The sequence below is a fragment of the Lontra canadensis genome, unplaced genomic scaffold (genome assembly GCF_010015895.1).
Source record: "Lontra canadensis isolate GAN:19392208 unplaced genomic scaffold, GSC_riverotter_1.0 scaffold10, whole genome shotgun sequence".
NCBI classification, from domain to species: domain Eukaryota; kingdom Metazoa; phylum Chordata; class Mammalia; order Carnivora; family Mustelidae; genus Lontra; species Lontra canadensis.
In genome coordinates this window covers 4,130,520-4,156,789 of record NW_022631004.1, presented here as the reverse complement: position 1 = coordinate 4,156,789, position 26,270 = coordinate 4,130,520, and the positions used below count along the sequence as shown (strand labels likewise).

At 42.6% G+C, this 26,270-nt stretch overlaps 2 protein-coding genes across 2 annotated transcripts in view; one reads left to right on the top strand and one right to left on the bottom strand.

Moving 5' to 3' along the window:
- Positions 1–362: 362 nt before the first annotated feature.
- The window catches only part of TRIM2 (tripartite motif containing 2), a 159,868-nt gene continuing 133,960 nt past the window's right edge, over positions 363–26,270 (top strand). The window contains exon 1 of the mRNA XM_032855496.1: positions 363–509. The gene's annotated coding sequence lies outside the window, so the exon portion shown is untranslated. The remainder of the gene's footprint in view (positions 510–26,270) is intronic.
- Positions 19,037–19,494, bottom strand: LOC116866542 (interferon-induced transmembrane protein 1-like). Its single transcript, XM_032855500.1, has one exon. The coding sequence runs from the start codon at positions 19,427–19,429 to the stop codon at positions 19,052–19,054; it is 378 nt and encodes a 125-aa protein (XP_032711391.1). The 5' UTR covers positions 19,430–19,494; the 3' UTR covers positions 19,037–19,051.

Sequence of the window (26,270 nt, the reverse complement as noted above, 5' to 3'; positions counted from 1 at the left end):
TTAACCCCATCCACGTTCAGGCTTGCGCTGCTCAGTCTCCATTCCCAAATACCACGGCCCTCCTATTTCTGCCCTACTACCCTCGTGAATCTGAATCCGTGATTTAAAACAGGCATCCACTGCACTGACAGCCTTCCTGGACCGCCTAATGCTAGGTCTCTGTTGTCAGGGCAACAGCGAGTCTGAAGGGAGAACCCGCTCTCCGAGTTTCCACGGAAACCGCTCCCCACAGAGGCAGGTGCGGCGGGCAGGGCCGCGCGGGGTAGAGCCCACGGGGCGGGGCGGGGCCCCGGGGAGGCCGCGGGCCGCAGCTGGCAGGCTGCAGTGCGCCCTGCACCGGTTAGATATACATGTATTTAAAAAGCACTACTTTCCGAGAGATATTTCACTTGCAAAAGAGAACCAGGAATTCCTTCCGGCTTAACATAGTCCAGTCGCTCTCGAGGAGCTGTCAGCGCGTCGGAGATGGTCCAGGTTAAGGAAGATCTGCAAAGGAGCTCCCCCAGACAGTAAGGTTCTGTTGGCCAGAATTCTCTGCAGAGGTGGGAACGTTAGCGGGAGCCCCTAAAACGTGATGGGAAACAGCTCGATGAGCTTCCTGCGTGCATTTAGCAAGGTGCCAGATTATCCTATCAATGCCCAGACATCTAGTATAAATAAGATCGAGGTTTGCTGCGTTCCTTTACGTAAAAGTCCCCTTGACATTTGAGACGCAGGTCAGGTTAACCAGGAAGGCGTCCGCCTCTCCTTTTGTTTCACAGAAACTGCTGGGAAGGGTATCAGATTTACGCTCAGAGCGAAGAGCAAAGGACTTAGGTTTCGGGAGAATTCCCCGGTCACGGCTGGCACTCGAACCTTTGTCCCGGTCGGTCCCTGCACAGTCGTTCCCGCCGCGGCACCGCTGGGGCGGAGGCAGGGTGACTGCGGTGGAACAGGCGGGCCTCGCTTCCCAGCCTGTCATCTCTGTGTCTCTTTATGGGGGGGAGGGGCTGCCTGACATAGTTATTAAACCTGGCAGCTGCGTCGGCGGCACCAAGGAGCATTTTGAGCGAGCTTGCAGAACATGAGGGGCTTTCAGCCGGCCGCCCGCTAGTCCCTTCAGGCGGCTCGAGAGGTGGCTCTCGGCGCTCTGTCGCCTCCTCAGCGGGGGCGGGGGCGGGGGCGGGGGCGGGGGCAGTGCGCGCCCTTCCCGAAAACACTCGGACGCGTGAGTATCCCGGACTCCGCGAGGCTGGCGGGCGGCTCGGCTCAGGGACACGGCTTCCAGCCGGGTCGCGCGGACGCACAGGCGGCAAAAGCACAGGCGGGCGCGCGGGGATCGGGCTGCCGGGGCCCGCGCCGCGCACGTCGCCACGCCTAGTCTGGAAGTGGTGCGCGCCGGCGCGGCGAGGGAGCGACAGCTCTGGCGACTGTAGAGGGGGGCGTGAGTGCCGGGTTTCTAGCGCCGAGCTTGGCGAAGGATGCACAAAGAAGCTGCCCTCGGGTCTAGGCAGCCGGCGTAGCCCTGTTATCTCTGGTCTTTTTCGAGATGAGGCCAGTGTTTCCTCGCCCGGGGAACCTGCGTGCGCGACGCAGTGACCGTCGCGGTGCGTCCTTGCAGAGGCCCCCGGCGTGGGGGCGGCGCCGGAGGGCGGGGCGTCCGTGTTCCTTTGGGATCTCAGCGCCTTTGGGATTTCCGAGCCTCGTGGTCCTCCCGCTATCCCTGAGCCCCACACCCAACCCTTCTCTTCCCCGCCTCACGTATTGGGTTCTAAGGCAGACATTTTCGGAGAACAGACATAAAACATTAATTCCGTCCTTTCTCCTCAAACTGAGTGTGGAGGGGTGTGGTGTTTTGAGTTTTGTTGTTGTTGTTTGCTTGCTTTTTCTTACTATCCATGGCGAGAGGGAATCTCGTAGTTCAACGTGTCGATGTATTTTTTTCTCTGGATAGGATTTCCAGCTTTACAGAGCTGACATTATGCAAGCAAGGGTCGCAGCGTAGTTTATGTATTTCTGAGAGAACGTTGGCTTTTCCTTAGGGGTTCCAAGGAGCATTTAAGATAGCCCGTTGGCTCCAGAATGTCACGTTCAAGGTTTCGTGTGCATTTTGATGATGAGCTGGTTCAGGCCCGAATGTGTGATGTTGAGACCCAGTCTCTGCTCTTGCTGGATCTAGAGCCTAGCGGCTGCTGTCTCCAAAACTCGATTCCTTGATATGGTGTCCGGTACCCAGCGTCAGGGGCTGATGACTATGGAAGGGTTTACCTTCTCCAAAGGGCCAGCCAGAGCCAGGACCCATCAGATGCTGGGTGTGTGGGCAGTCAGCTGCGGGCAAGCTGCTTATGCTTTCTAGGCCTCAGTTTCTTAATCTGTAAAACAGGTACAACAAATTACTCTCTCACCGAGATAGGCTACCATTTGTGCTAGACTTCCAGTTACATCGTACGCTAAGCAGCATTTCTGTTCTAACTCGACAGTTGAGGGTTAGCTTAGAAATTAGCTTCGAGGGGCGCCTGACTGGCTCAGGCCATAGAGGATGCGAATCTCCATCTCAGGGTTGTGAGTTCAAGCCCCATGTTGGGCATAGAGATTACTTAAAAAATAAAATTGTTTTAAAAAGTGGGGGCAATGCCTGGGTGACTTAGTTGGTTAAACATGAGTCTTTTGCTCTCAGCTCAGGTCTTGATTTGGGGGGTCCTGTGTTCAAGCCCCATCCTGGATGTGGAGTCTACTTAAAAAAAAAAAAAAAAAGCTTAGAATTTGCCTAAAAATAGGCTGGTCGATTGATTGTAATTTAGTTTACAGGCAAAGAACTAAAGAACTAAAACCATTATGGACATGCTTATGTCCCCTTTAATTCTACATGTTGGGTTATGGCCCTGGGGAAAGGTGTCTCTCTCAGCTGAAATGAGATTTGATATTTGGTGCTTTAATTTGCCCCAAATCCTGGTTTTCTTTCCATCACAGAGTGTGATTTCTCAGATTTTTGCAACTGAGTTCCCTGTTAACAAAAACCAGGGCATGATTAAGTGAAAAAAAGAAAAAAAGTGTTGTGAAAGGAAATTAATGTGATTCTGAGATTTTAAGTTATGACATTCAACCAGAAATAAATAGCACTACTGAATTCTACTCTAGTAAAATAATTGTTAGTGTTTCTAATTTTGTCCATTGTACTTTAAAAAGGATGTGGAGAGGGGTACCTGGCTAGCTCCCTGTTGGAGGATCATACAACTCTTGATCTTGGGGCTGTGAGTTCTAGCCCCACACTGGGTACAGAGGTTACTTAAAAATAAAATCTATTTAAAAATGCAGAGAAGCTGGAGGAGGGGTTGAGAATAGAACAATGAAAATAACTTTAGGAAAAAGAAGAAAAACTAAAAAAAAAAAAAAAGAAAACTTAGGGCTGTGTAAACTGCTGGAAGAATGGAATAAGAGAAAACCAGATTTTGGTAGGATGCAAAGAAAAGCTCAAAAATGGTAAAATGGTGAAATAAGCCACTGAGGAGCTTCATTCAAGAAGAAAATAATTGATCATCCGCCCTTCATGGTCTAGACTTAGCCATTCTTAAACCTGGCCATATGTAAAAATCATTTGGGGACTTTAGACACTTCCGTGGCTTGGATCTCTCCCCAGGCCCAGATTCTGACTTATCTCATCAGAGTGCAAGTGTGGATAATTTGTCAGAGCTCCCTAGGTGAAACACTAGAGAGAAAAACACTGGTCATGCCTAGGACGGCAAAGTCCACTGCCGTAGGGTCCAGTAGGGAGTATAAAGGCCTGAGGAAGGCCAGGGACTTGGTGGGGTTAACTAGGGAGGGCAGGTGTGATCCGTGAGTGGTTATCAGCAAGGTTTGCCAGATCTTCTGCTTTATCAAAAGAATCTGGAAATGTGGTCTTCAAATTTATTAATATGAACTCTCCAGCTCTATAAAGGTTAGTAACTAATTAAGAGTAAAGCATTTAAAAGTACATTGTGCTGGGGCGCCTGGGTGGCTCAGTGGGTTGGGCCTCTGCCTTCGGCTGGGGTCGTGATCCCGGGGTCCTGAGATGGGGCCCCGCGTCGGGCTCTCTGCTTGGCGGAGGGCCTGCTTCCCCCCCACCCTCTGCCTGCCTCTCTGCCTACTTGTGATCTCTGTCTGTCAAATAAATAAATAAAATCTTAAAAAAAAAAAAAAGTACATTGTACTGAAGCTGGCCCACAGGCGAGATTAGGCAACCCTGGCCACAGACTTCTTCCTTCTGAGGGAGGAGCAGGGGCGGACTAGCTGCCCTCCTAGGACCTTTTCTAGCTTCAGTTCTGGTTTTGTTTATTTCCTTTTAAAAAAAAATTTTTTTTTAAAGATTTATATATTAGTGAGAGAGAGCATGCATGAGCCAGGATAAGGGCAGAAGGAGAGAGAGAGAAAAATCCAAGCAGGGGCTCAATCTCATGGCCCTGAGATCAGGACCTGAGTCAAAGTCAGAAGTCAGACGCTTAACCGACAGAGCCACCCAGATGCCCCTGTTAATGCTTTCTTTTTAACTTCATTTCTTGGCTTCGTTCTCTCTGAAGGTATGTGTCTTCCTGTCTTAAGCATCTACTCCTCAGTAGATCTCTTTGAATTATTTGAATGAGGAAAATGTGCCTAGTTCCCTAACCTTCCCCTGACTTCAAGTTAAGAGGCTGGCCCCTGGAGACTGGGGTAGTGACCCTGGACCCTAAGGTAGGAGATAACCCCTCAGAACTCTCTGGCTCCCTCTGCTGGTCATGGAGATGGGGTGAATGAAGATTGGGAGGCTTGATCCATTCTGTGGGAGCTGGGAACTGCCTCACAGCTGCCTTCTGGTGTCTCTTTGATTTGGGAAAAACAAACATGCATATAAGTATGAGCCATGAGCCATATAAATGGGACTTTGAAAGTTCACCGTTCGGGGCGCCTGGGTGGCTCAGTGGGTTAAGCCTCTGCCTTCGGCTCAGGTCGTGATCTCGGGGTCCTGGGATTGAGCCCCGCATTGGGCTCTATGCTCAGCAGGGGGCCTGCTTCCCCTCTCTCTCTGCCTGCCTCTCTGCCTACTTGTGATCTCTCTCTCTCTGTCAAATAAATAAAATCTTAAAAAAAAAAAAAAAAGAAATCAACATTCTTTAGTAGCTGCCTATTTCCCAGAAAAAAAGGAAAGGAAATAGGCATTCCTTGGCTTGTGGTTGCAAGACCCAGAAATGAGTTTCTTGGAGGAGCAGAAGCCACATCAATCCTGATATTGGGCTGCCTAGATCGTAGGTGGGACCTAGGTGCTCCACTCTGGTATAATCCCCCCTCTTTCCCAGTGAGTGCAGGAAAAAAAAGGGTTGATTCTTGTACTGGATTCCTAAATGAACACATTTCACCTCATAAGCCAGTTGGGAACCAGCTTCCAAGGACCAGGATGTATGATGGGGTATCATGAGGCCTGTTTGAGAACCTGACAGTCCAGCCCCAGAACTATGCCCCAGAAAAAGTCAGTACATAAGATTCCCTCCTACTCCATGCTCCTTTTAGTCAGGGACCAACCTGTGGAGGGTCCTTTGGGATCAGCCTTGCTTGATGTCTGTCTTTCTTCCTCCTGTGGCCCAGGTGGCTTATTAAATATGTCAATTGCCTTGCCGCGGGACCTGGAACAAGTTCTGCCCATTTCTGGCTTGATAATGATAGGTCGCCTATGGAAAGTCCTGGCCAATGGACTTGTCCACCAGGCCTCACGCGGGCATCTAGCCTTTCGACTTGAGGTGGTTCATCTGGTTGCCTCTCCATTCTAGAACTTTCCTGGTGGCTCCTCCTTTTTTGGCAAGTTCAGTCCTAACAGAAGATCCACTTCAGTGTGTCCAGGGACAAAGAGAAAAGGTAAAACACACCAATACAAGTTTTTGAACTTTGTGTTGTGTGTAAAAAAAATGGCAAAGGGGAAATTTGATACTCTTGGCTAAAATGCAGCTGTATACTCATGACTATTCATCTCCATCCTGCATAATTGAAGATTCTTACTATAAGGAGATTGTTAGAAGGTAGAGGAGTGACAGTAAAGTATCCTCCAGACTGAGAAGGCATGTTAGGACCACAGAACAAAGCAAGCCACTCCGTAGCATTACACAAAATTTTATTCAGTGTAACTTACTGATAGGGGGCTTGGGCAGGTGGCTAGATGATCCGGGCAGTAGACAGCCATCCTCTGCCTCTAGTCTCCACCAAGTCGCCAGCTTTGATAGAGCAGGGGGCACGGTAGTGAGGTCACAGGATAGTGATGCCATCTGGCACCAGAGGATCTCTACTAGCTACCTCAAGTGGGGCCTTCTGGGCAACAGTCATCTCTACTAATTACTTAAGTGACGCCTTGTGTGAGCCACTTTAGGGAAGATGAGAACAAGCTTTCCAGCATTCCAGTCAGGTCATACATTAACCTCCACAGGGCCTGGAACATGTAGCCTCAAGGGAGTTCTTGGGGTGCGTGTGAACAAGATGGAGGGCCAAAGATGAAGTCAGTGTTGTTAGCACGCCTACAGAGATGAGTAAGAATATTAGAAAAGCTCAATTATGTGATACTATGAACTATAATTGATTTTAAAAAAGCAATTCCATTCAAAGTTTTAATTTATTTTAAAGCAGATTATTATCATACGGTAGCAAGCTAAGAAGTAAATTATCCTTTTAATGTGTAGTCATATATAGTGAGGCACAAAGTGCTCAAAAATTGGAATGGATATTTTAAATTAAATCTATTAAAGAATTACTGTTTTTCCCACTGAGTATAAAATGGGGAAGCATATGATAATTTCTAAAATTAGCTCTTGACAGCGTGTTTAGAAGAAAAGATGACACACCAAAAAAAACAGATAAAGAATGTAACAAAGTGTTAGCTAGAGTGGTAGCCTGGCTCATCAGATGATGGGCCAAGAGACATAGGTGGTCTGTTCTCTGCCAAGGTCACAGAGGGGGACACTGATGTTTACAGGTATAGTCAGGGGACTCTGGGGTGGCTCCTGAACTTTGAGAGAGGGTCTAGAACTGGAAAGATAAGCAGAAGTGGGGGCATTTGTCACCTCAGAGCAAACGGTTCATGCAGTGGCTTGAAAGGCTGAATGAGCAGTATTTGGCTCTCACTTTGGGTGGTTAATGGGTAGGAAGAAGAAGAGGCCTTCTTTCTGGAGTCGGATGATTGCGGTTTGTATTCTAAAGGTGTGTGACCTTTAGCAGTTTGCTGTAACATGCAGAGTCTCTGTTTCCTCGTCTGTAAATGGGGACAACCACTGCATGATTTTAAAGAAAAAGAAGAATGGATGTCAAGGGTCCAGCCCGGCTCATGGCACACAGGTGATTAGCCTGTGATGAGTATTGTTAGCAAGACATGACATAAGATGGGACTTTACCTGGCTTCCGTATCAAAATAGACTTTAAACTTGCTTCCAGGGGGCGCCTGAATGGCTCAGTGGGTTAAAGCCTCTGCCTTCGGCTCAGGTCATGATCCCAGGGTCCTGGGATCGAGCCCTGCATCGGGCTCTCTGCTTGGCAGGGAGTCTGCCTCCCCCGCCTCTCTGCCCGCCTCTCTGCCCGCCTCTCTGCCTACTTGTGATTTCTGTCAAATAAATAAATAAATAAAAATAAAAATCTAAACTTGCTTCCATGACAATATGGAGCCACCATAGACTCTTTAGGAAGTGAAAGTTTTCTAATAGCACTTACACAAAAACATATGGCCTATTCACAGATTCCTGCATGAACATTTGAATCTCTGCTTGGATGTTGTCTTCTCTCTCGTGTCCATAATTCAAACTTTAATACTATAATTTCATATTAATCAGGATTTAAGGATACTTCCCTAAATCTGTAAAAAATGATCTCCCAAGATGGTTTGCCAGGAGACCTTGTCATCCCTGATCAGAATCACATTGACTTCCAGCCTTTCTGGGGAACTACTAGTAGCTCTGAGTATAATAATGTAGTAAGCTGTGACAGCCGATTACTACTATTTACTGCAGACGAACTCTGTGGAACTTTAGTACTCAAAACTTTTATCATATAAGATTACCTTCTCAGTCATGTCTTCACAACTCATCATTTTGAGCTATTTTGAGTAAAAGTTACAACTTTACTGTGCTTTTGGTTTGACAACGAGTAATACGTTTCCACTGTTGTATCTTTCTTATACAACTTTCCAGAACTGTTCAGGGCAATTTTTAGAATATGAGTCAGTTGCAGTCTTCACACTGTGGTTTTGAAACATCTTTTTATGACCCCGCTGACTGCAGTATATCTCTGAAATTGTTCTCTTCGCTCTTCCCCTCCCTCCTTTCCTTAATTCCTTGGGGTTTGTCTTTGTTAAGCATAATCATTGAGCAGAATAAGCTGCATTATCTGACACTCACCGCCTCATCAAAGTTCTAGGAATAAGCATTTCTCAGTCCAGCAAAAATCACTGATCTCATTAGTTTCCCCAGAGGAACACAAAGTAGTTTTGTAAGTTGGTATTCAGATTTTTAGAAGACGATTGTTTTCCTGGCTTCATTTTGTGAAAAAGTTTGTAGGGGTTGGGAGCTAGCTCTCTGCCTTACAAACAATAACGCTTTGAATTTTCTGGTCTTTCAGTTACCCTGATGTTTCCCCAGGAAGGAGAGGGAGGTATAATCATCTCGCCATGTGAATTAACTCTTCATTGACCACACTTTCTGGACTTCCGTTTACCATCCCTTCTCTAGGATTCTCTAGTATTCTGAGTAACAAAGATTTTGTTGTACTTTGAACTAAAATAGGTCCTTTGTTCTAAAAGTGCGATACAAATTGAAACGGGGACTATAATCCTTCTTTTATTAAAAAAAAAAATTTGCGAGCAATTGTTTATGACCAACCCCTACTGCTCTTACACGCATGGAGGTGGATCAAAGACAAACCCATGCTCTGTGTTAAAAAGTCACCTCTCCTGCTGGGGCGCCTGGGTGACTCAGTCAGTTAAGCCTCTGCCCTCTGCTTAGGTCAAGATCCCAGGCTCCTGGGATGAACCCCACATCCTTAAGCTCCCTGCTCAGCAGGGGGTGTCTACTTCTCCCCCTCCTCTGCTCCTTCCCACTACTGGTATTCTCTTTCTAGCTTTCACTCTCTCAAAAAAATGAATAAAATCATTTTAGAAATTTTGAAAAAGTAACCTCTGTTGAGGGAACATATGTACCACAGGGCAGGCATCATTCCTATCACGGTGTGTGCACCACTCAGTCAGTCCTAACAGGAATCCCATGACAAGGTATTGCTGTCCTCCTTTTAGAGGTGAGAAAACCGAAGCCATATACTCTGCACACCATATGGTGCACAGCAGAATCCCTTTGGAATAGTCTGTTGCCCGTGTTGGGTTTTATTTTGAGCTCCCTACCTGGTGAATGGTTCATGCTCAAAGAACTCTCACAGACAAGATCCAGTGTACTTACTAGTTTTCTTAGTATCACCTAGCTCTCACAAGCCAACCACTTGTAAGGGAGGTTGGACAAATGACCCAGATGACTGAATACTGGGCAGTGTTCCAAGGTGGAAACTATGTCTGAGACCCACACAAAAGCACAAGCAAGGTTACTCCATGGACCGCTAGCAAATAAATGCACTGTCCCCTTCTTAGGGGTTGGAAATTTATGGTATTGCACTGGAAACTTTCATCCTCTAGAAAAAAATGGATAATACAAGACTGGAAAAGCCCAAGTGCTTAAGCAAACTTGGTCAAGCTCTCATCATGAATAAGCCCACAAAGAAGCCTAAAGCTCCTAAATGGAATCCGTGTGCATGTTATATCTGTATGGGGCCAACTTTGCCAACTTACTCTTAGGGGAAACTGTTTATTGTTTCTATTATTGCCAAATTCCTAAATCTTCAAGGATAGGGACTATAGTTTTAACTTTTTATCCTGGTACTTAGCTTACTACTTGGCATGTAGTACGTATTAAATAAATATTTGTTTGAATGAATGTATCGGTCAGGGTTCTTCAGAGAAACAGAGCCTATTGGGTGTTTATTATTATGATTTTTTTTAAAGACTACATTTACTTATTTGACAGAGAGAGTGAGAGAGCATAAGCAGGGGTGGGAGCAGGCAGAAGGGGAGTGAGAAGCAGGCTCCCTGCTGAGCAGGGAGGGAGCCCGATGTGGGGCTCCATCCCAGGACCCTGGGATCATGACCTGAGCTGAAGGCAGATGCTTAACTGACTGAGATACCCAGGCATCCCTGCATCATCATCATCATCATTATTATTATTATTAGGAATTGGCTCACATGATTATGGAGGTTGACAAGTCCAATCTGTAGGGTGGGACATCAGGCTGGAGACTAAGGGAGAGTCGATTGTCCAGTTCAAAAGCCATTAGGCAGGAAGAGCCAATGTTGTAGATGAAGTCCAAAGGCAGTCTGCTGGTGAATTCTCTCTTACTCAGCAGAGGGGCCGTCTTTTCATTCTGTTCAGTCCTTCAACTGATTGGATGACGTCCGTTCACATTATGGAGGGCAATCTGCTTTATTCTACCAATTAAATCATTAATCTCATCCAAAAACAACTTTGCAGAAACATCCAGAATAATATTTGACCAGATATCTCAGCACACTGTGGCTCTGTCAAATTCACGTATAAAATTAACCATCACAGTAAGTGAATGAGTAAATGAGAACCAGCAGTTGGTGGAGCAAGTGGGATGGCAGGCATTGGTCTCTTATCATTGTAGGCTTCAGTTAAAATGACATCCTGCTAATAAGAGGACATCCTCTTTCCTATTTGAGTCAGCCCGAACAGACTACAAAGATTGAAACCATGATGCCGTTCTAGGTGGATCTTCTTTTGGTCACTTGTGACCAAGTGAATTAAAGAAAGGGGTTGAGACATGTACCATGGTCTCCAGAATCGAGGGATGACAGGGTATCTCTATAAGGGGTAAGATATTTTTTGGTGGTGGAATCCTAAATACATGAAATTACCTAGTTTTTCCAAGAGCTTATAGTCAAAAGAAACTATGCTACCCAAGTGTATTTAGCCATATTTAAAACTAATTTGTTTCATTCATATAATGCAATTAGGTGGTTCTGGCAAATTTCTGAAACTTGTAGATTACTGACTCTCTAAAATTATAACTCATGTTACATAGTCTGAGATCAGTATTCTAGATTGACACTTTAGAAATGTGCTACAAAATGAAGAAGGCTAGGAAACATGCCCCTGCTTTGTGATTTAAGTTGTATTTTGTTTTTATGTACTTAATACTATACATTTTTAGACAAAAAGTGGGGGGGAAAGTGTTATTACTTCTTTCACCTAACTTACTTTACCTCTCCAATTAAACTTAGCTTCTCCCTGAAGTGTTCTCATATTCTGATGTTGCTTTAACCTTTTGTTTATATAAATAAACACATGGACTTAATTTTTAAAATAAAATAGAAATTGTAAAAGCTTACACCTAAATACAGCTCTTACCCCTCTACTCCCCCATCCTCTCGTCCTCCTCCCTGAAGATGACCCCTTTCAACATTTTTTAGCCCTTCTTCTATTTGCTGTTTCATGTTTCTAAAAATTATCCTCTTTCTGCTATTTCTTTTAATTGTTTTTTAATTAAAAATTGCTAATATATGTACATAGTTCAAGATATGAAAGGAAGAAAGGATAAAAACAAAGAAAAGTCTCCTTCTCACCCTGGTCCCTGGTCTCCTTCCTTCCGTCTCTGGAGGAGACCAATAAACCAGCCTCTCATTTATCTGAGATAGATTTATTTATTTATTTATTTATTTATTTATTTATTTGCCTGAGATTTTCTTGCATATACATACACTACTATTTATTGATCAATTTTAAGTGTTAGCTATTGACTCTCAGTCACAGTAGATAATAATTTCTCTTCTCTCCTATGCTCTATTTTCTCTTTCCTTCCCCATTACTTATAGTACAAGCTTTGACTAAATCACTACTTAGATTATTATGACTATATAAGTACTGTCACTGCAAAGCCACGTAGGTTACTATAATTATGTTTCCTTCAATATACTGCATTTTGTTTTACCCAGAGCTAATCATCACTTCATTTTCTCGTTAGCTTTTCTTTGGACCTATTGTCAATATTTTTTTCAAATGTTCCAGGAGATAGGTCACATGGTTATTAAACATTTCTTTCATTAAAAAATTTCCAAACATTTTATTGGTTCTACTTTCCTCCCTCTGAGATTTTCCTGTCTTTTGCCTCTGTTCTATTCCAGTTTGGATGGTTTCTTCCCCTCCACTTCCAGTATGCTATTGCTTTGGGACTCATTTTTATCATTCTTCTGTGTTGGATTCTTTTTTTCTTGGACCCCACTGTTTTTTTTTTTTTTTTTTAATTTCTCGACTTAATTCTGTTTTTCTAAAATACGTACTCTAGTAGTTTTTCTAAAAGGGCACGTGCAAGGTAATTTTTGAGTCCTTGAATATCTGAAAATGTCTTTATTCTACCACACACTTCATAGTTTGGCTGGGTATAGAATGCCCAGATGAAAATCAGTTTTTCTCAGAATGCTGAAGCCTCCTCCACTGCCTTCTAGTCCCTATTATTGCTGCTGCAAAGTCCTTTGCCATTCCCTTTCTGTTTCCTTCAGTCTTTTTTAGACCAACGTATTCTGATATGTCATAGTGATTTGCCATGAATCAAGTGTTTTTTCATTAATTATTTTGGTAACTTAGCCCTTCTTTTTAAAAATTTTTTATTTAAATTCAATTTAGTTAACATATAATGTATTATTAGTTTCAGGGGTAGAATTTAGTGATTCATCAGATGCATGTAACACCCAGTCCTCATTACATCAAGTGCCCTTCTTAATGCCCATCACCTGTTACCCCATCCCCTACCCAACTCCCCTCCAGCAACCCTCAGTTTGTTTCCTAAAGAGTCTCTTATTGTTTGTCTTCCTCTCTGATTTCATCTTATTTTCTTTTTCCTTCCCTTACCATATGCTCATCTGTTTTGTTTCTTAAATTCCACATATGAGTGAAATCATATCACTTAGCCCTTCTTAATATGGAAATTCATGCCTTTCCTTTCTAGGAAAATATATTCTTCTCACTTTGCTAATTTCTTCCCTTTTGTTTATTTCTCTTTTCTGGAACTCTAGTTAGCTAAACATCATACCACTTGAATTGATCTTCTAATTTTCTTGTCCTTTATGCTATTGAGATCTTCTGTTTTCAAACTTATAATTTCTAAGGTGCCATTTCCTTTTTTTTTTTTTTTTAAGATTTTATTTATTTATTTGACAGGCAGAGATCACAAGCAGGCAGAGAGGCAGGCAGAGAGAGAGAGATCAGAGGAGGCAGGCTCCCTGCTGAGCAGAGAGCCCAATGTGGGGCTTGATCCCAGGACTCTGGGATCATGACCTGAGCCCAAGGCAGAGACTTAACCCACTGAGGTGCCACCCAGGTGCCCCTCTAAGGTGCCATTTCTGTCTTTTATTTTTCTTAAATATCCTGTTGTTTCAGAGATGTTATATTTTGGTGGGGGGGGGGCTGTGAAGATATTAAATACAGTGGATTTTAAAAAGCATTTCTTCTAGTCTTTGTATTGTTTCTGTGGCCTCTGAGTTTTGTTTTTTTTTTTTTTTTGCTTATTTAGACTTTCTCTTTTCTTGAATGTCTGATAATCTTTGATTGCCTATATACTTAATCGTGAAGCTCTAAAATGTTGGATTGCAGTCTCTGTGTGATTTGTGGGTATGGCATTTAGTAGAACTTCTTTGAAGAATGATCTGGCAGTAAGCCAGGTTTTCTTTGGGAGACCCAAAAGGTAGGGTTGGGAGAATTTCTCTTTCTTACCTAACCACAGAGCTCTGTGTGTGTTGTGGAATGAACTATACAGTAATATCAAGAATTTGGACTCTGCGGCCAGAATGCTTGGGTTCAAATCTTGGCTCCACTGGTTACCAGCTGTCTGACCTCTCTCAAGTTCCCTAAACCCTGTAGTTGGTGACATCATACTAAAGGTAAATGGTACAATGCCCGGGGAGGGAAAGAACCCATAATTTGGATTTCATTTTTCTTTAGTCCGGGCTATTTTGTCTTTTTATGTTTTTTGTTTGTTTGTTTGTTTGTTTGTTTTAAGTAATCTCTACAACCAACGTGGGACTCGAACTTACAACTCTGAGATCAGGAGTCGCATGCTCCACTGACTGAGCCAGCCAGGCATCCCTGGGCTATTTTGTATTTTTTAAATGCTTTCTTTTATAACACACAAACCAATGAAAGCACAAAGGAATACAATTGCACACATGATTTTTCAGCAAAGATGGCATGGAGTTTTCCACTGAAGTAATTCATTGTTCACAGAATTGGCAATAAGGAGAGGAAAAAGTCTCTAAACAAATATCCCATTGAATACCATACCATTGCATGAGGATGACGCAATGGCAAATGGCAACATGGAAAGAAATCCTGAATGAAAATTTTGTGTTACAAAAGGATCAAAAGCTGTCCAGAAAAATGGCAAAGAAACAATGTTTGTTTTGAAGCCTTATTCAGATTTCATGTTTGACTTTACCCTTGGAGTTTTTAGTGAGTTATTTGTTTTTCCTTCACCACCATTCTTAGAATCAGCATGGTGGATTTCTCAGCTCCTGAATTCCTTTTGCCTCTAGGATAAGAATAAGACTATGGAGTACAGAGAACCCTACACCTCCCATAGTAAGAGCAGGAGAAGGGAAACAGCTGCTGGGAGAAAAGTGCAGGAGAGAAGAGATGTAGACAGACTTCGGTCAAACCTTCACAAATAACACAATTTAGGGAGGACACAGGCCTAGAGCTCTGTCCCCCAGTGAGCCTAGGCTTGCTGAAGTTGTTGAAAGTGGTCCTAAATCCCTTCACCCAGAATTTTTTCTTCTGCAGATTTTCTGGCTCAGAAGCATAGAATATGACAAAATATGTAGGTGTTTAAATAATGTGAAATATAAAAATATGTACTTTCTAAGGCTCATTTGCAACTTCCTTGTCATTTACTTAATTCTTGATTTATCTGTGCTGATTAAAAAAAAAAAGGGAAAATATAGCCAGCTACTTATATGTAAAGAAAACATTTTAAATAGGAAAAATATGCACAAGTGTATATACAAGGATTTTTTTTTAAATTTGTAACATATTAATTTACCCACAGTAGGGGCCGGGCTAAATAAATTGTGCTACATTCATAAAAATAACATACCATGCAAACACACCAAGAAATGGGCTTATAGAGCTAAACATTTCCATAAGAAGAGTTTTCCATGATATGTTATTGGTAGTAAGATAAGTAAATTGTAAATTACTGTGAGTTATTTTGTTTTAGTAAGCACTGTTCTTTTAAGAAGATTTATTTATTTATAGGGACCCCTGGGTGGCACAGTTGGTTAAGCAGCTGCCTTCCGCTCAGGTCATGATCCCAGCGTCCTGGGATTGAGTCCCATATTGGGCTCCTTGCTCGACGGGGAGCCTGCTTCTCCCTCTACCTGTGCCTGCCACTCTGTCTGCCTGTGTTCGCTCTCTCTCTGACAAATAAATAAATAAAATCTTTTAAAATTAAAAAAAAAAGATTTATTTATTTATCTTAGAGAGAGAGCATGTACAAGGGGAGGGGCAAAAGGAGAGAGAGAATCTCAAGCAGATTCCCCACTGAGCATAGAGTCCTATGCAGCAGGACTTGATCTCACCACCCGGAGATCATGACCTGAGTCAGAATCAAGAGTCAGACTCTTAACTGGCTGAGCCACCCAGGCACCCCTTAGTAAGCACTATTTTAATATGTTTGTTTAGAAAATCACCTGGCATGCTAAACTGTTAAGAAATCATTTCTATATGGTAGGAAAAGAGATATAATTGAATTTTTGCAAAGAACATTTATTGCTTTTGAAATTAGGAAAAAATGTATATAACTATAAAAGTGACAAAGTCAGGCAGCAGGAAGCACAAAGTTAGAAGAAAATGACCTTCATATATTCATGCTGGATGATCATGATTGATTGAGGTTAAAACTATAGACTTTTCTTGAAATAACTCAAAATGTTAATTTTTTGCTTTCTCAAATGAAAACAGTTTAATTGGCTGAAATACATAAAATAATGTCTTAATTTAGAAAGCATGGTGGTACATATACAGTGGTTGATTTAATTACACTGTTAGAAGGTCTTTAAAATACATTCTCAAAGTGTTGGTTTTTCCAGCTATAATCTAGCACTTATTTAAAATTCTTTAAAAGATTTTCATTTGACATAAATTCTATAGTATTGGAAGCAATTTTTTCCCTTCAAGAAATCAGTCTGTATTGAAGAGCATAGAAGTTGCTATTCATCACAGAGTTGGGGCCAAAATTTCAGGCAGATTCTTGAAAGCAATGTATTGTTGTGACTGGAATGCTTCAGGAAATGCAGACTTTACAGATTAAGGGCTGGTATCCAAGATATACAAAGAACTTCTCAAACTCAACATCCAAAAAACAAATAATCAAGTAAAAAAAAATGGGCAGAAGACATTAACAGACACTTCTCCAAAGAAGACATACAAATGGCTAACAGACATATGAAAAAATGTTCAACATCATTAGCCATCAGGGAGATTCAAATCAAAACCACATTGAGATACCACCTTACACCAGTTAGAATGGCAAAAATTAACAAGGCAGGAGACAACAAATGTTGGAGTGGTTGTGGAGAAAGGGGAACCCTCTTACGCTATTGGTGGGAATGCAAGTTGGTACAGCCCCTTTGGAAAACAGTGTGGAGATTTTTCAAAAAGTTAAAAATAGAGCTACCCTATGACCCAGCAATTGCATTACTAGGTATTTACCCCCAAAATACGAATGTAGTGAAAAGAAGGTGCAGCTGCACCCCAGTGTTCATAGCAGCAATGTCCACACCAGCCAAACTGTGGAAGGAGATGAGATGTCCTTTAACCGATGAATGGATAAAGAAGATGTGGTTCATTTATACAATGGAATATTACTCAGCCATCAGAAAGGATGAATACCCACCATTTGCATTGAAATGGATGGAACTGGAGGAGGTTATACAGAGTGAAATAAGTCAAGCAGAGAAAGTCAATTATCATATGGTTTCACTCGTATGCGGAACGTAAGGAATAGCATGGAGGACATTAGGGGAAGGAAGAGAAAATGAAAGAGGTGGAAATAATAGGGGGAGAAGAACCATGAGAGACTGAGGACTTTGGGAAACAATCTGAGGGTTTCAAGGAAGGGATTGGGGGGGATGGGTTAGCCCAGTGATGGGTATAAAGGAGAACATGTGTTGTAATGAGCACTGGGGGTTATATGCAAATAATGACTCAAGGAGTGCTACATCAAAAACTAATGATGTGTTGTCTGGTGGCTAACTTAACATAATGACAAAATTAAATAAACAAATAAATAAATAAAATATAGTAAAAAAAAAGAAGAAAATGCACTCACATACCATGCTTTACTGTACAGATTGAACATATCTTGTTTGCTTTACTTAATTATCCTCACACTTGTTATCTGGTAGGCAATAGTCTTTGTTTTTTTGTTATACAAAGGAAAACTCTGTAATATCCCTGCTTTTTGCACTCTACCTTGATATATGAATTTTGATATAATTCTATGTGACTGAGGTAGTATTTTTTTTAACCTATCATTTCTCTTGTGTGACTCAAGTTTTATAAACATATACAAATATATATGCATATGTATAGTGCATATACAAGTCTATAAGTATTCGTAGGATGTTTTACTCAGAAAGCTATCCTTAAACCACAGCATTTGTAAAGATTTTTATATTGATGAAGGTTCCCCATCATCCTTCACCGTAACATTCAAAAGTGCCAGCTTTGTGAAATGTTTCTCCAGCTTTCCAGACTGTCTGTAATTGGAATGTGTTTGGATTTTTGACTTCTCAATGTCTATGTCTGGCAGCTATCCATGCCTAAATATGGTACATGTAAACCATGTACATTTACCTCCACAGCTCAGTCCTTAGTGTGAGTGAGGGGCATGTCACGCAGTAATGCCATCCACACAAGCAGGCATGTTCTAGACCCATCTGCATGTACAAAACAGTTGTGTGCTTATGTCACTGCCCGTGGAGGCATTAATGGCACCTGCAGCTGGGATGTGTGGATGATATGTTTCCACCCCCTGCATAGCAAAGTACATGCTGAAGTGAATGGCCCAACTGCTGGGGTTAATAGTGTTAGCCTTTTAATTAAAGGAGAAGATGGAGGGGAAGAGGAGAAAGGATATAAAAATAAGGAAAGGGAGGCTTAGAAGAGGTGGCATGCCCATGATGTCCTGGTTAGTATGGGTGTAACCAGATTTAGACAGAGGCTGTCAGACTACAGATCAGCATATCCACTATCTGAGAAGGGGCAAGGTTTTTTCCCCATGTTCAAGTGGCCAAATATAAGCCATTATAGATATTTACCCAGTACATATTTGATATTTGATTGTGTCTTGTGTTTTCTGTACCTTTCATAGTTCCTGCTGCAATGCTTTTAACATAGCAGAGTTTCTTTTTTTAAAAGATTTTATTTATTTATTTGAGAAAGAGAGAGAGAGGGAGTGAGAGAGAGAGAACACAAGCAGGGGGAGCTGCAGGCAGAGGGAGAAGCAGACTCCCCGATGAGCAGGGAGCCAAATGCAGGGCTTGATCGGGATCATGACCTGAGCCAAGGCAGACGCTTAACTGCCTGAGCCGCCCAGGTGCCCCACATAGCAGAGTTTCAATAAATATGCATTTAATTAACTAACAGAAAAAAGAGGTAATTCCTAGTTCAAGGTTTAGAGATTGTGGATTCAGTGACTTTTAAGATATTTTTTCTTTTGGAAGATGTCAAAATTACACAAAAGTGGGAAGAAGAGTATAATAAGCCTTCACGAATCCAAACCCAGTGTCAACATTTATCAGCCTTTTGCCAACCTTGTCCCTCCTTCCCACAACTTTTTGCTGTTTTATTTTTTGCTGATATATATATATATATATATTTCCCCCCCCCACACACACAAGCGCTTTATTGACTACAACGGTAGACTGTCACAGACAGAAAAGGCTGCGGCCCCGGGGGCAGCCTCAGGCCACGGGCAGCTCCTAGTAGCCTCCATACTGTCTGACCATCTCGAAAATCATCTGCGGAATCATCAGCGATCCAGTGACAAAAAGGGTGATGAACGTGATGGTCAGCAGGAGGCCCAAGACCAGGGCCCAGATGTTCAGGCACTTGGCAGTGGAGGCATAAGTCTGGGCCCCAATCATGTCACCCACCATCTTCCGGTCCCTGGACTTCACAGAGTAGGCGAAGGCCATGAAGCCCAGGCAGCACCAGTTCAAGAAGATGGTGTTGAACAGGGACCAGACAATGTGGTCGGGCACGGCTGTCTCACCACGGCTGTTGATCACGGTGGTGGTCACGGGAGCCGAGCTCTTGGGGGGCCCGAGCACAGCCACCTCGTGCTCTTCCTTGAGCATCTTGTAGGTCGGGGGGACGCCGGCGTGGGTGCCAGGGAAGGAGGGCTGGGCGTTGCGGCTCGTGGTGGGACACGGAGACCCTGTGGTGCGGATGCGGGTACACGACCTTGCTGATATATTTTAAAATGAATCCCAGATATGCCATTTCACCTAAAATACTTTGGTATGGATAATTTGTCTAACGATTTAATAAAAATCAAAATCATAACCACCATTCAATTATCATACCTAACAATGTTAATAGTAATTTTTAAATATCATCTAATATCTCATCCATATTCAAATTGAATGTCTCAAAGCCATCTTTTGATGGTATGTGGAATCAGAATGGAAGTTATGTGCACTTTGCATTTGGTTTTTAAGTCTTTTGTATTTTTTCCTCTATAGTTCCACTTGCCCCCGTTTTATAGTGACTTTTTCTTTTTCTATCCTTTCTTTTCTTTTTCCCTCCCTCCTTTCTTTCTCTTTCCTTTTCCTTCCTCCCTCTCTTTCTCCTTCCCTCCCTTTTCTCCCTTTCTTTCCTACCATTCCTTCTTCCCTTCTTCCCCTTCCTTTCTCCCTCCTTCCGTTCCTCCCTCCTTCTCTTCTTTCCTCCCTCCCTCCCTCCCTTCCTTTCTTTCTTTCTCTCCCTTCCTTTCTCCTTTCCTTTCCTTTTTCCTTTCCCCTTTCTTTTTCCCTTTCCCCTTTCCTTTCCTGTCCTGTCCTGTCCTGTCCTTTCCTTTCCTTTCCTGTCCTGTCCTGTCCTTTCCTTTCTCCTTTCTTTCTCTTCTTTAGAAGTCAGGGCATTTGCCCATTACAGTGATTTTTAACTGGCTCTGGGAACACTTCCAGAAGGAGGCTGATGATACCAATTTTCAGATTTTCATTCCCACTGGCCTCTCCAATGGTGTTTGTGCTGATGAGATAGATTCTGGATTCCATCTTAACTGTTTCCTCAGAGCGCAAATTGTACTGAAAGGCCGTGGTGTGCCTGCGCTGCAGCCGCGCGGAGATAGGGCGCATCCCAGTGTCGGCTCTACTGCAGTGATGAGGTGCATAGAAGCAGGTTGAGAGCACAGAGAACCATCAGGCTCAGAAGAGGAAGACTGTGTGTGCCCTTGAGTTGGGGTAGTTTGAGAAGCAATGCTGAGGGGACGTTTGGAGGGTTCAGGAGCAAAGTTGTAGAGTGGAGTGTTCAGGGAAGAGAGGACCTCGGAAAGTGGGTCAGGGCAGGGGAAACAAGCACAATGAGCAAGTGCGGCGAGGGCGGAGGGCTCCTTGGGGCTTCTCCCTGGGGGCTTGGGAGGAGAATGGATTTTAACCTGAGTACAGATGACTCTTGATGTGTTATGAGCCCGGATTAAAGCTGTTTTAAAAAATTCCCTGCCTCGTTGAAAGCATGGGGATGTGGCTGGAGTGGAGTGACAGGGTCACTCCCTGGACAGGTCTGGGTCCAGGGCCTGTAAGGTGGACACGTTCCCTCAGAGTAGTGAGATTTAGGGGTTGAGGAGGGAGAGCTAGGTCAAGGAAGACAGAGCACTGATGTCTCCATGTGCAGGTTCAAAGGCCTAAGAAAAGAAATGCAGGTGACACATTCTCATGGTGGCCAGAACCAGAGGAGGGACAGAAGCAGGCGTCCCACCAGTTGCCAATCGTGTTCGGACTGATGCTCCCACCTCCTCCTTGCACTCTCCATACCTCTTCTCTCTACTTTCTGGTCTTCAGAAGCTTGTCTGGAAATCTTTTCCCACTTGGAATCAGTCTGCAACTAATAACCACAACAAAAGGGTGCTGGGCTGCAGAGGGTGGGACTTTCAAGGATTTTGTGGTTAGGGTGGCCCTGTTCTCCATGGAAATGCTTGCATGGAAATGCCTGTGGTTTTCTTTCTCTTTCTCCTTGTACCTCTGATGATTCTAAGTCAATGGGACTGTCCTTTGAAGACGTGGCAGAAATTACAGAAGACAGTGACCTTCCCTAAAAGTGTAATCAATGCATTTAATTTGACAAAAGAACTTTACCTTCCCACCCTGTCTCTTATTCATCCCAGCAGGCTGTGAGACCCTCGTTAAATGGAGAGTGGAGGGATATAAGTATCTGTCAGGACAGATGGGGTTATCCTTAGGCGTGGGGCTTCCCTACCTCCTCGTCAGGCCCACCACGGGTGTCTGAAGGAGGTGGTTCTTGCTAGCCCATGTATCAGGCAGACTTTCCACCCCTCAGCAGCAGACTGATGGCCAGCCCCCAACGCTGTGACTCCTTAGTAACTATTTACTGAGTACAGGCTGATTATTTTGGTAAGAGAGTTACCTACTCAACTTAATTTCATTAAATAGTTTCTTTTCATTATAAAATGCAGGTAATTGACTAGTGCCTAATGAATAAGCTCAGTGAACTTGCAGAGAGTTCTGTTGTATATCAGTAAATAGGCTCTCAGCAAAACTAGTTCTTGCCATAAAGACAGATAAGATGCAAATAAACTCTCAAGAACAAATAAATTGTATCTTCTAAATCACCTTTATCAAACTCATTGAAAGATATTGATTGCTACTGTATCCGAACAAAACTCAACTACTTAATGGCTAATTACATTCAGAGGGCCTAAATGATCCGTGTTCCCACCTCTATGTCGAGGGCCTGTGCAATTTTTTCTACTGTATTGATTCTATCAGGCAGTTATTGGAAATGATGTGCACAGTGGGTTATTTTCCACTCTTGACTACTGCATAGGTGAGGATTTCTAACACAGCAATAATGATGACCTCACTGTGACTGGAAAGGGCAGAAGTCGTCGAAACAAAATTGGGGAATAATGAGAGAAGAATCTTGTCTCGTAAATCCAGGAAAACACACTGGTGGAAGCCGCTGCAATTCAGGGGCCTAGAATTGAGCCTGATAGGAGGAGAATGGCAGGTTCATGAATTATAAAGAGAAAAGAGGTAGAAGCGGCAATAAGCTAGAAATGCAAACAATATGATTTCTTTTAAATTTGGATTTCTCCTTTTATTAAAAAAAGAAGAAGAGATACTCCCTTAAAATTTGATATCTGAATCATGACAAAGAAATGTGTGATTCTGATTAGATCCTGGACTGGGAAAGACATTATTGTGATAATTGATTAAAATTGGATATGGACTATTAAATGAGGTAGTAGTATTGTATCAATGAAGAATTCCTGAATTTGGTAATTATGGTTGTGTGGGACCTTTTGTCCTTGTCCTTGTTCATTTTGAAGTGTTTAAGAGTAAAGGAACATGGGGCGCCTGGGTGGTTCCGTGGGTTAAGCCTCTGCCTTTGGCTCAGGTCATGATCTCAGGGTCTTGGGATTGAGCCCCACATTGGGCTCTCTGCTCTGCTACCCTGCTACCCACCCTGTATATCAGTATATCATGTATATCATATAGCCTGCTACGTCCCCCTGCCTGCCTCTCTGCCCACTTGTGATCTCTCTCTCTCTCTCTCTGTCAAATAAATAAATAAAATCTTTAAAAAAAGAAAAAAGAGTAGGGGCACCTGGGTGGCACAGTGGGTTAAAGCCTCTGCCTTCGGCTCAGGTCTGATCCCAGGGTCCTGGGATTGAGCCCCGCATCAGGCTCTCTGCTCAGCAGGAAACCTGCTTCTCCCTCTCTCTCTCTCTCTGCCTGCCTCTCTGCCTACTTGTGATCTCTGTCTGTCAAATAAATAAATAAAATCTTTAAAACAAATTTTAAAAAAAGAGTAAAGGAACATGATGTATGCAGTTCCCTCTAAAATGGTTAAAAATTGTGTGATAAAATTAAGAACAATAAAGCAAATGTGGAAAAATGCTAGTAATTACTAACCCTGGATAAAGGGTATACCAGAGTTCTCTACTATTCATGCAACTTTTCTGTAAGTTTCAAATTATTTCCCAATAAGAAAATTATTGTGTGTTCTCAGTTGTATTGGTTAAGACTTAATTCAGTGGTGACAGAAGACTCATAATAGCTTGATCAAGAGGGAAATGTATTCCCAGACTTATCAAAAAGAAAAGAGAAAGGACCCAAATAAATAAAATCATGAATGAAAGAGGAGAGATCACAACTAACACCAAAGAAATACAGACAATTATAAGAACATATTATGAGCAACTCTATGCCAACAAATTTGACAATCTGGAAGAAATGGATGCATTCCTAGAGACATATAAACTACCACAACTGAACCAGGAAGAAATAGAAAGCCTGAACAGACCCATAACCAGTAAGGAGATTGAAACAGTCATCAAAAATCTCCAAACAAACAAAAGCCCAGGGCCAGACGGCTTCCCGGGGGAATTCTACCAAACATTTAAGGAAGAACTAATTCCTATTCTCCTGAGACTGTTCCAAAAAATAGAAATGGAAGGAAAACTTCCAAACTCATTTTATGAGGCCAGCATCACCTTGATCCCAAAACCAGACAAGGATCCCATCACCAGACAAGGATCCCATCAAAAAAGAGAACTACAGACCAATATCCTTGATGAATACAGATGCAAAAATTCTCACCAAAATACTAGCCAATAGGATTCAACAGTACATTAAAAGGATTATTCACCACGACCAAGTGGGATTTATTCCAGGGCTGCAAGGTTGGTTCAACATCCGCAAATCAATCAATGTGATACAACACATTAATAAAAGAAAGAACAAGAACCATATGATACTCTCCATAGATGCTGAAAAAGCATTTGACAAAGTACAGCATCCTTTCCTGATCAAAACTCTTCAAAGTGTAGGGATAGAGGGCACATACCTCAATATTATCAAAGCCATCTATGAAAAACCCATCGCAAATATCATTCTCAATGGAGAAAAACTGAAAGCATTTCCGCTAAGGTCAGGAACATGGCAGGGATGTCCATTATCACCACTGCTATTCAACATTGTACTAGAAGTCCTAGCCTCAGCAATCGGACAACAAAAAGAAATTAAAGGCATCCAAATCGGCAAAGAAGAAGTCAAACTATCACTCTTCGCAGATGATATGATACTATATGTGGAAAAGCCAAAAGACTCCACTCCAAAACTGCTGGAACTGGTACAGGAATTCAGTAAAGTGTCACGATATAAAATCAATGCACAGAAATCAGTTGCATTTCTCTACACCAACAACAAGACAGAAGAAAGAGAAATTAAGGAGTCAATCCCATTTACAATTGCACCCAAAACTATAAGATACCTAGGAATAAACCTAACCAAAGAGACTAAGAATCTATACTCAGAAAACTATAAACTACTCATGAAAGAAATTGAGGAAGACACAAAGAAATGGAAAAATGTTCCATGCTCCTGGATTGGAAGAATAAATATTGTGAAAATGTCTATGCTACCTAAAGCAATGTACACATTTAATGCAATTCCTATCAAAGTACCATCCATTTTTTTCAAAGAAATGGAACAAATAATCCTAAAATTTATATGGAACCAGAAAAGACCGTGAATAGCCAAAGGAATATTGAAAAAGAAAGCCAGAGTTGGTGGCATCACAATTCCGGACTTCAAGCTCTACTACAAAGCTGTCATCATCAAGACAGCATGGTACTGGCACAAAAACAGACACATAGATCAATGGAACAGAATAGAGAGCCCAGAAATAGACCCTCCACTCTATGGTCAACTAATCTTCGACAAAGCAGGAAAGAATGTCCAATGGAAAAAAGACAGCCTCTTCAATAAATGGTGTTGGGAAAATTGGATAGCCACATGCAGAAAAATGAAATTGGATCATTTCCTTACACCACACACGAAAATAGACTCAAAATGGATGAAGGACCTCAATGTGAGAAAGGAATCCATCAAAATCCTTGAGGAGAACACAGGCAGCAACCTCTTCAACCTCAGCCGCAGCAACATCTTCCTAGGAACGTCGGCAAAGGCAAGGGAAGCAAGGGCAAAAATGAACTATTGGGATTTTATTAAGATCAAGAGCTTTTGCACAGCAAAGGAAACAGTTAACAAAACCAAAAGACAACTGACAGAATGGGAGAAGATATTTGCAAATGACATATCAGATAAAGGGCTAACGTCCAGAATCTATAAAGAACTTAGCAAACTCAACACCCAAAGAACAAATAATCCAATCAAGAAATGGGCAGAAGACATGAACAGACATTTCTGCAAAGAAGACATCCAGATGGCCAACAGACACATGAAAAAGTGCTCCATATCACTCGGCATCAGGGAAATACAAATCAAAACCACAATGAGATACCACCTCACACCAGTCAGAATGGCTAAAATTAACAAGTCAGGAAATGACAGATGCTGGCAAGGATGCGGAGAAAGGGGAACCCTCCTACACTGTTGGTGGGAATGCAAGCTGTGCAACCACTCTGGAAAACAGCATGAAGGTTCCTCAAAATGTTGAAAATAGAACTACCCTATGACCCAGCAATTGCACTACTGGGTATTTACCCTAAAGATAGAAACGTAGTGATCCGAAGGGGCACATGCACCCGAATGTTTATAGCAGCAATGTCTACAATAGCCAAACTATGGAAAGAATCTAGATGTCCATCAACAGACGAATGGATAAAGAAGATGTGGTATATATACACAATGGAATACTATGCAGCCATCAAAAGAAATGAAATCTTGCCATTTGCGACGACGTGGATGGAACTAGAGGGTATCATGCTTAGCGAAATAAGTCAATCAGAGAAAGACAACTATCATATGATCTCCCTGATATGAGGGAGAGGAGATGCAACATGGGGGTTAAGGGGGTAGGAGAAGAGTAAATGAAGCAAGATGGGATTGGGAGGGAGATAAACCATAAGTGACTCTTAATCTCACAAAACAAACTGAGGGTTGCTGGGGGGAGTGTGGTTGGGAGGGGGGGTGGGGTTATTATGAACATTGG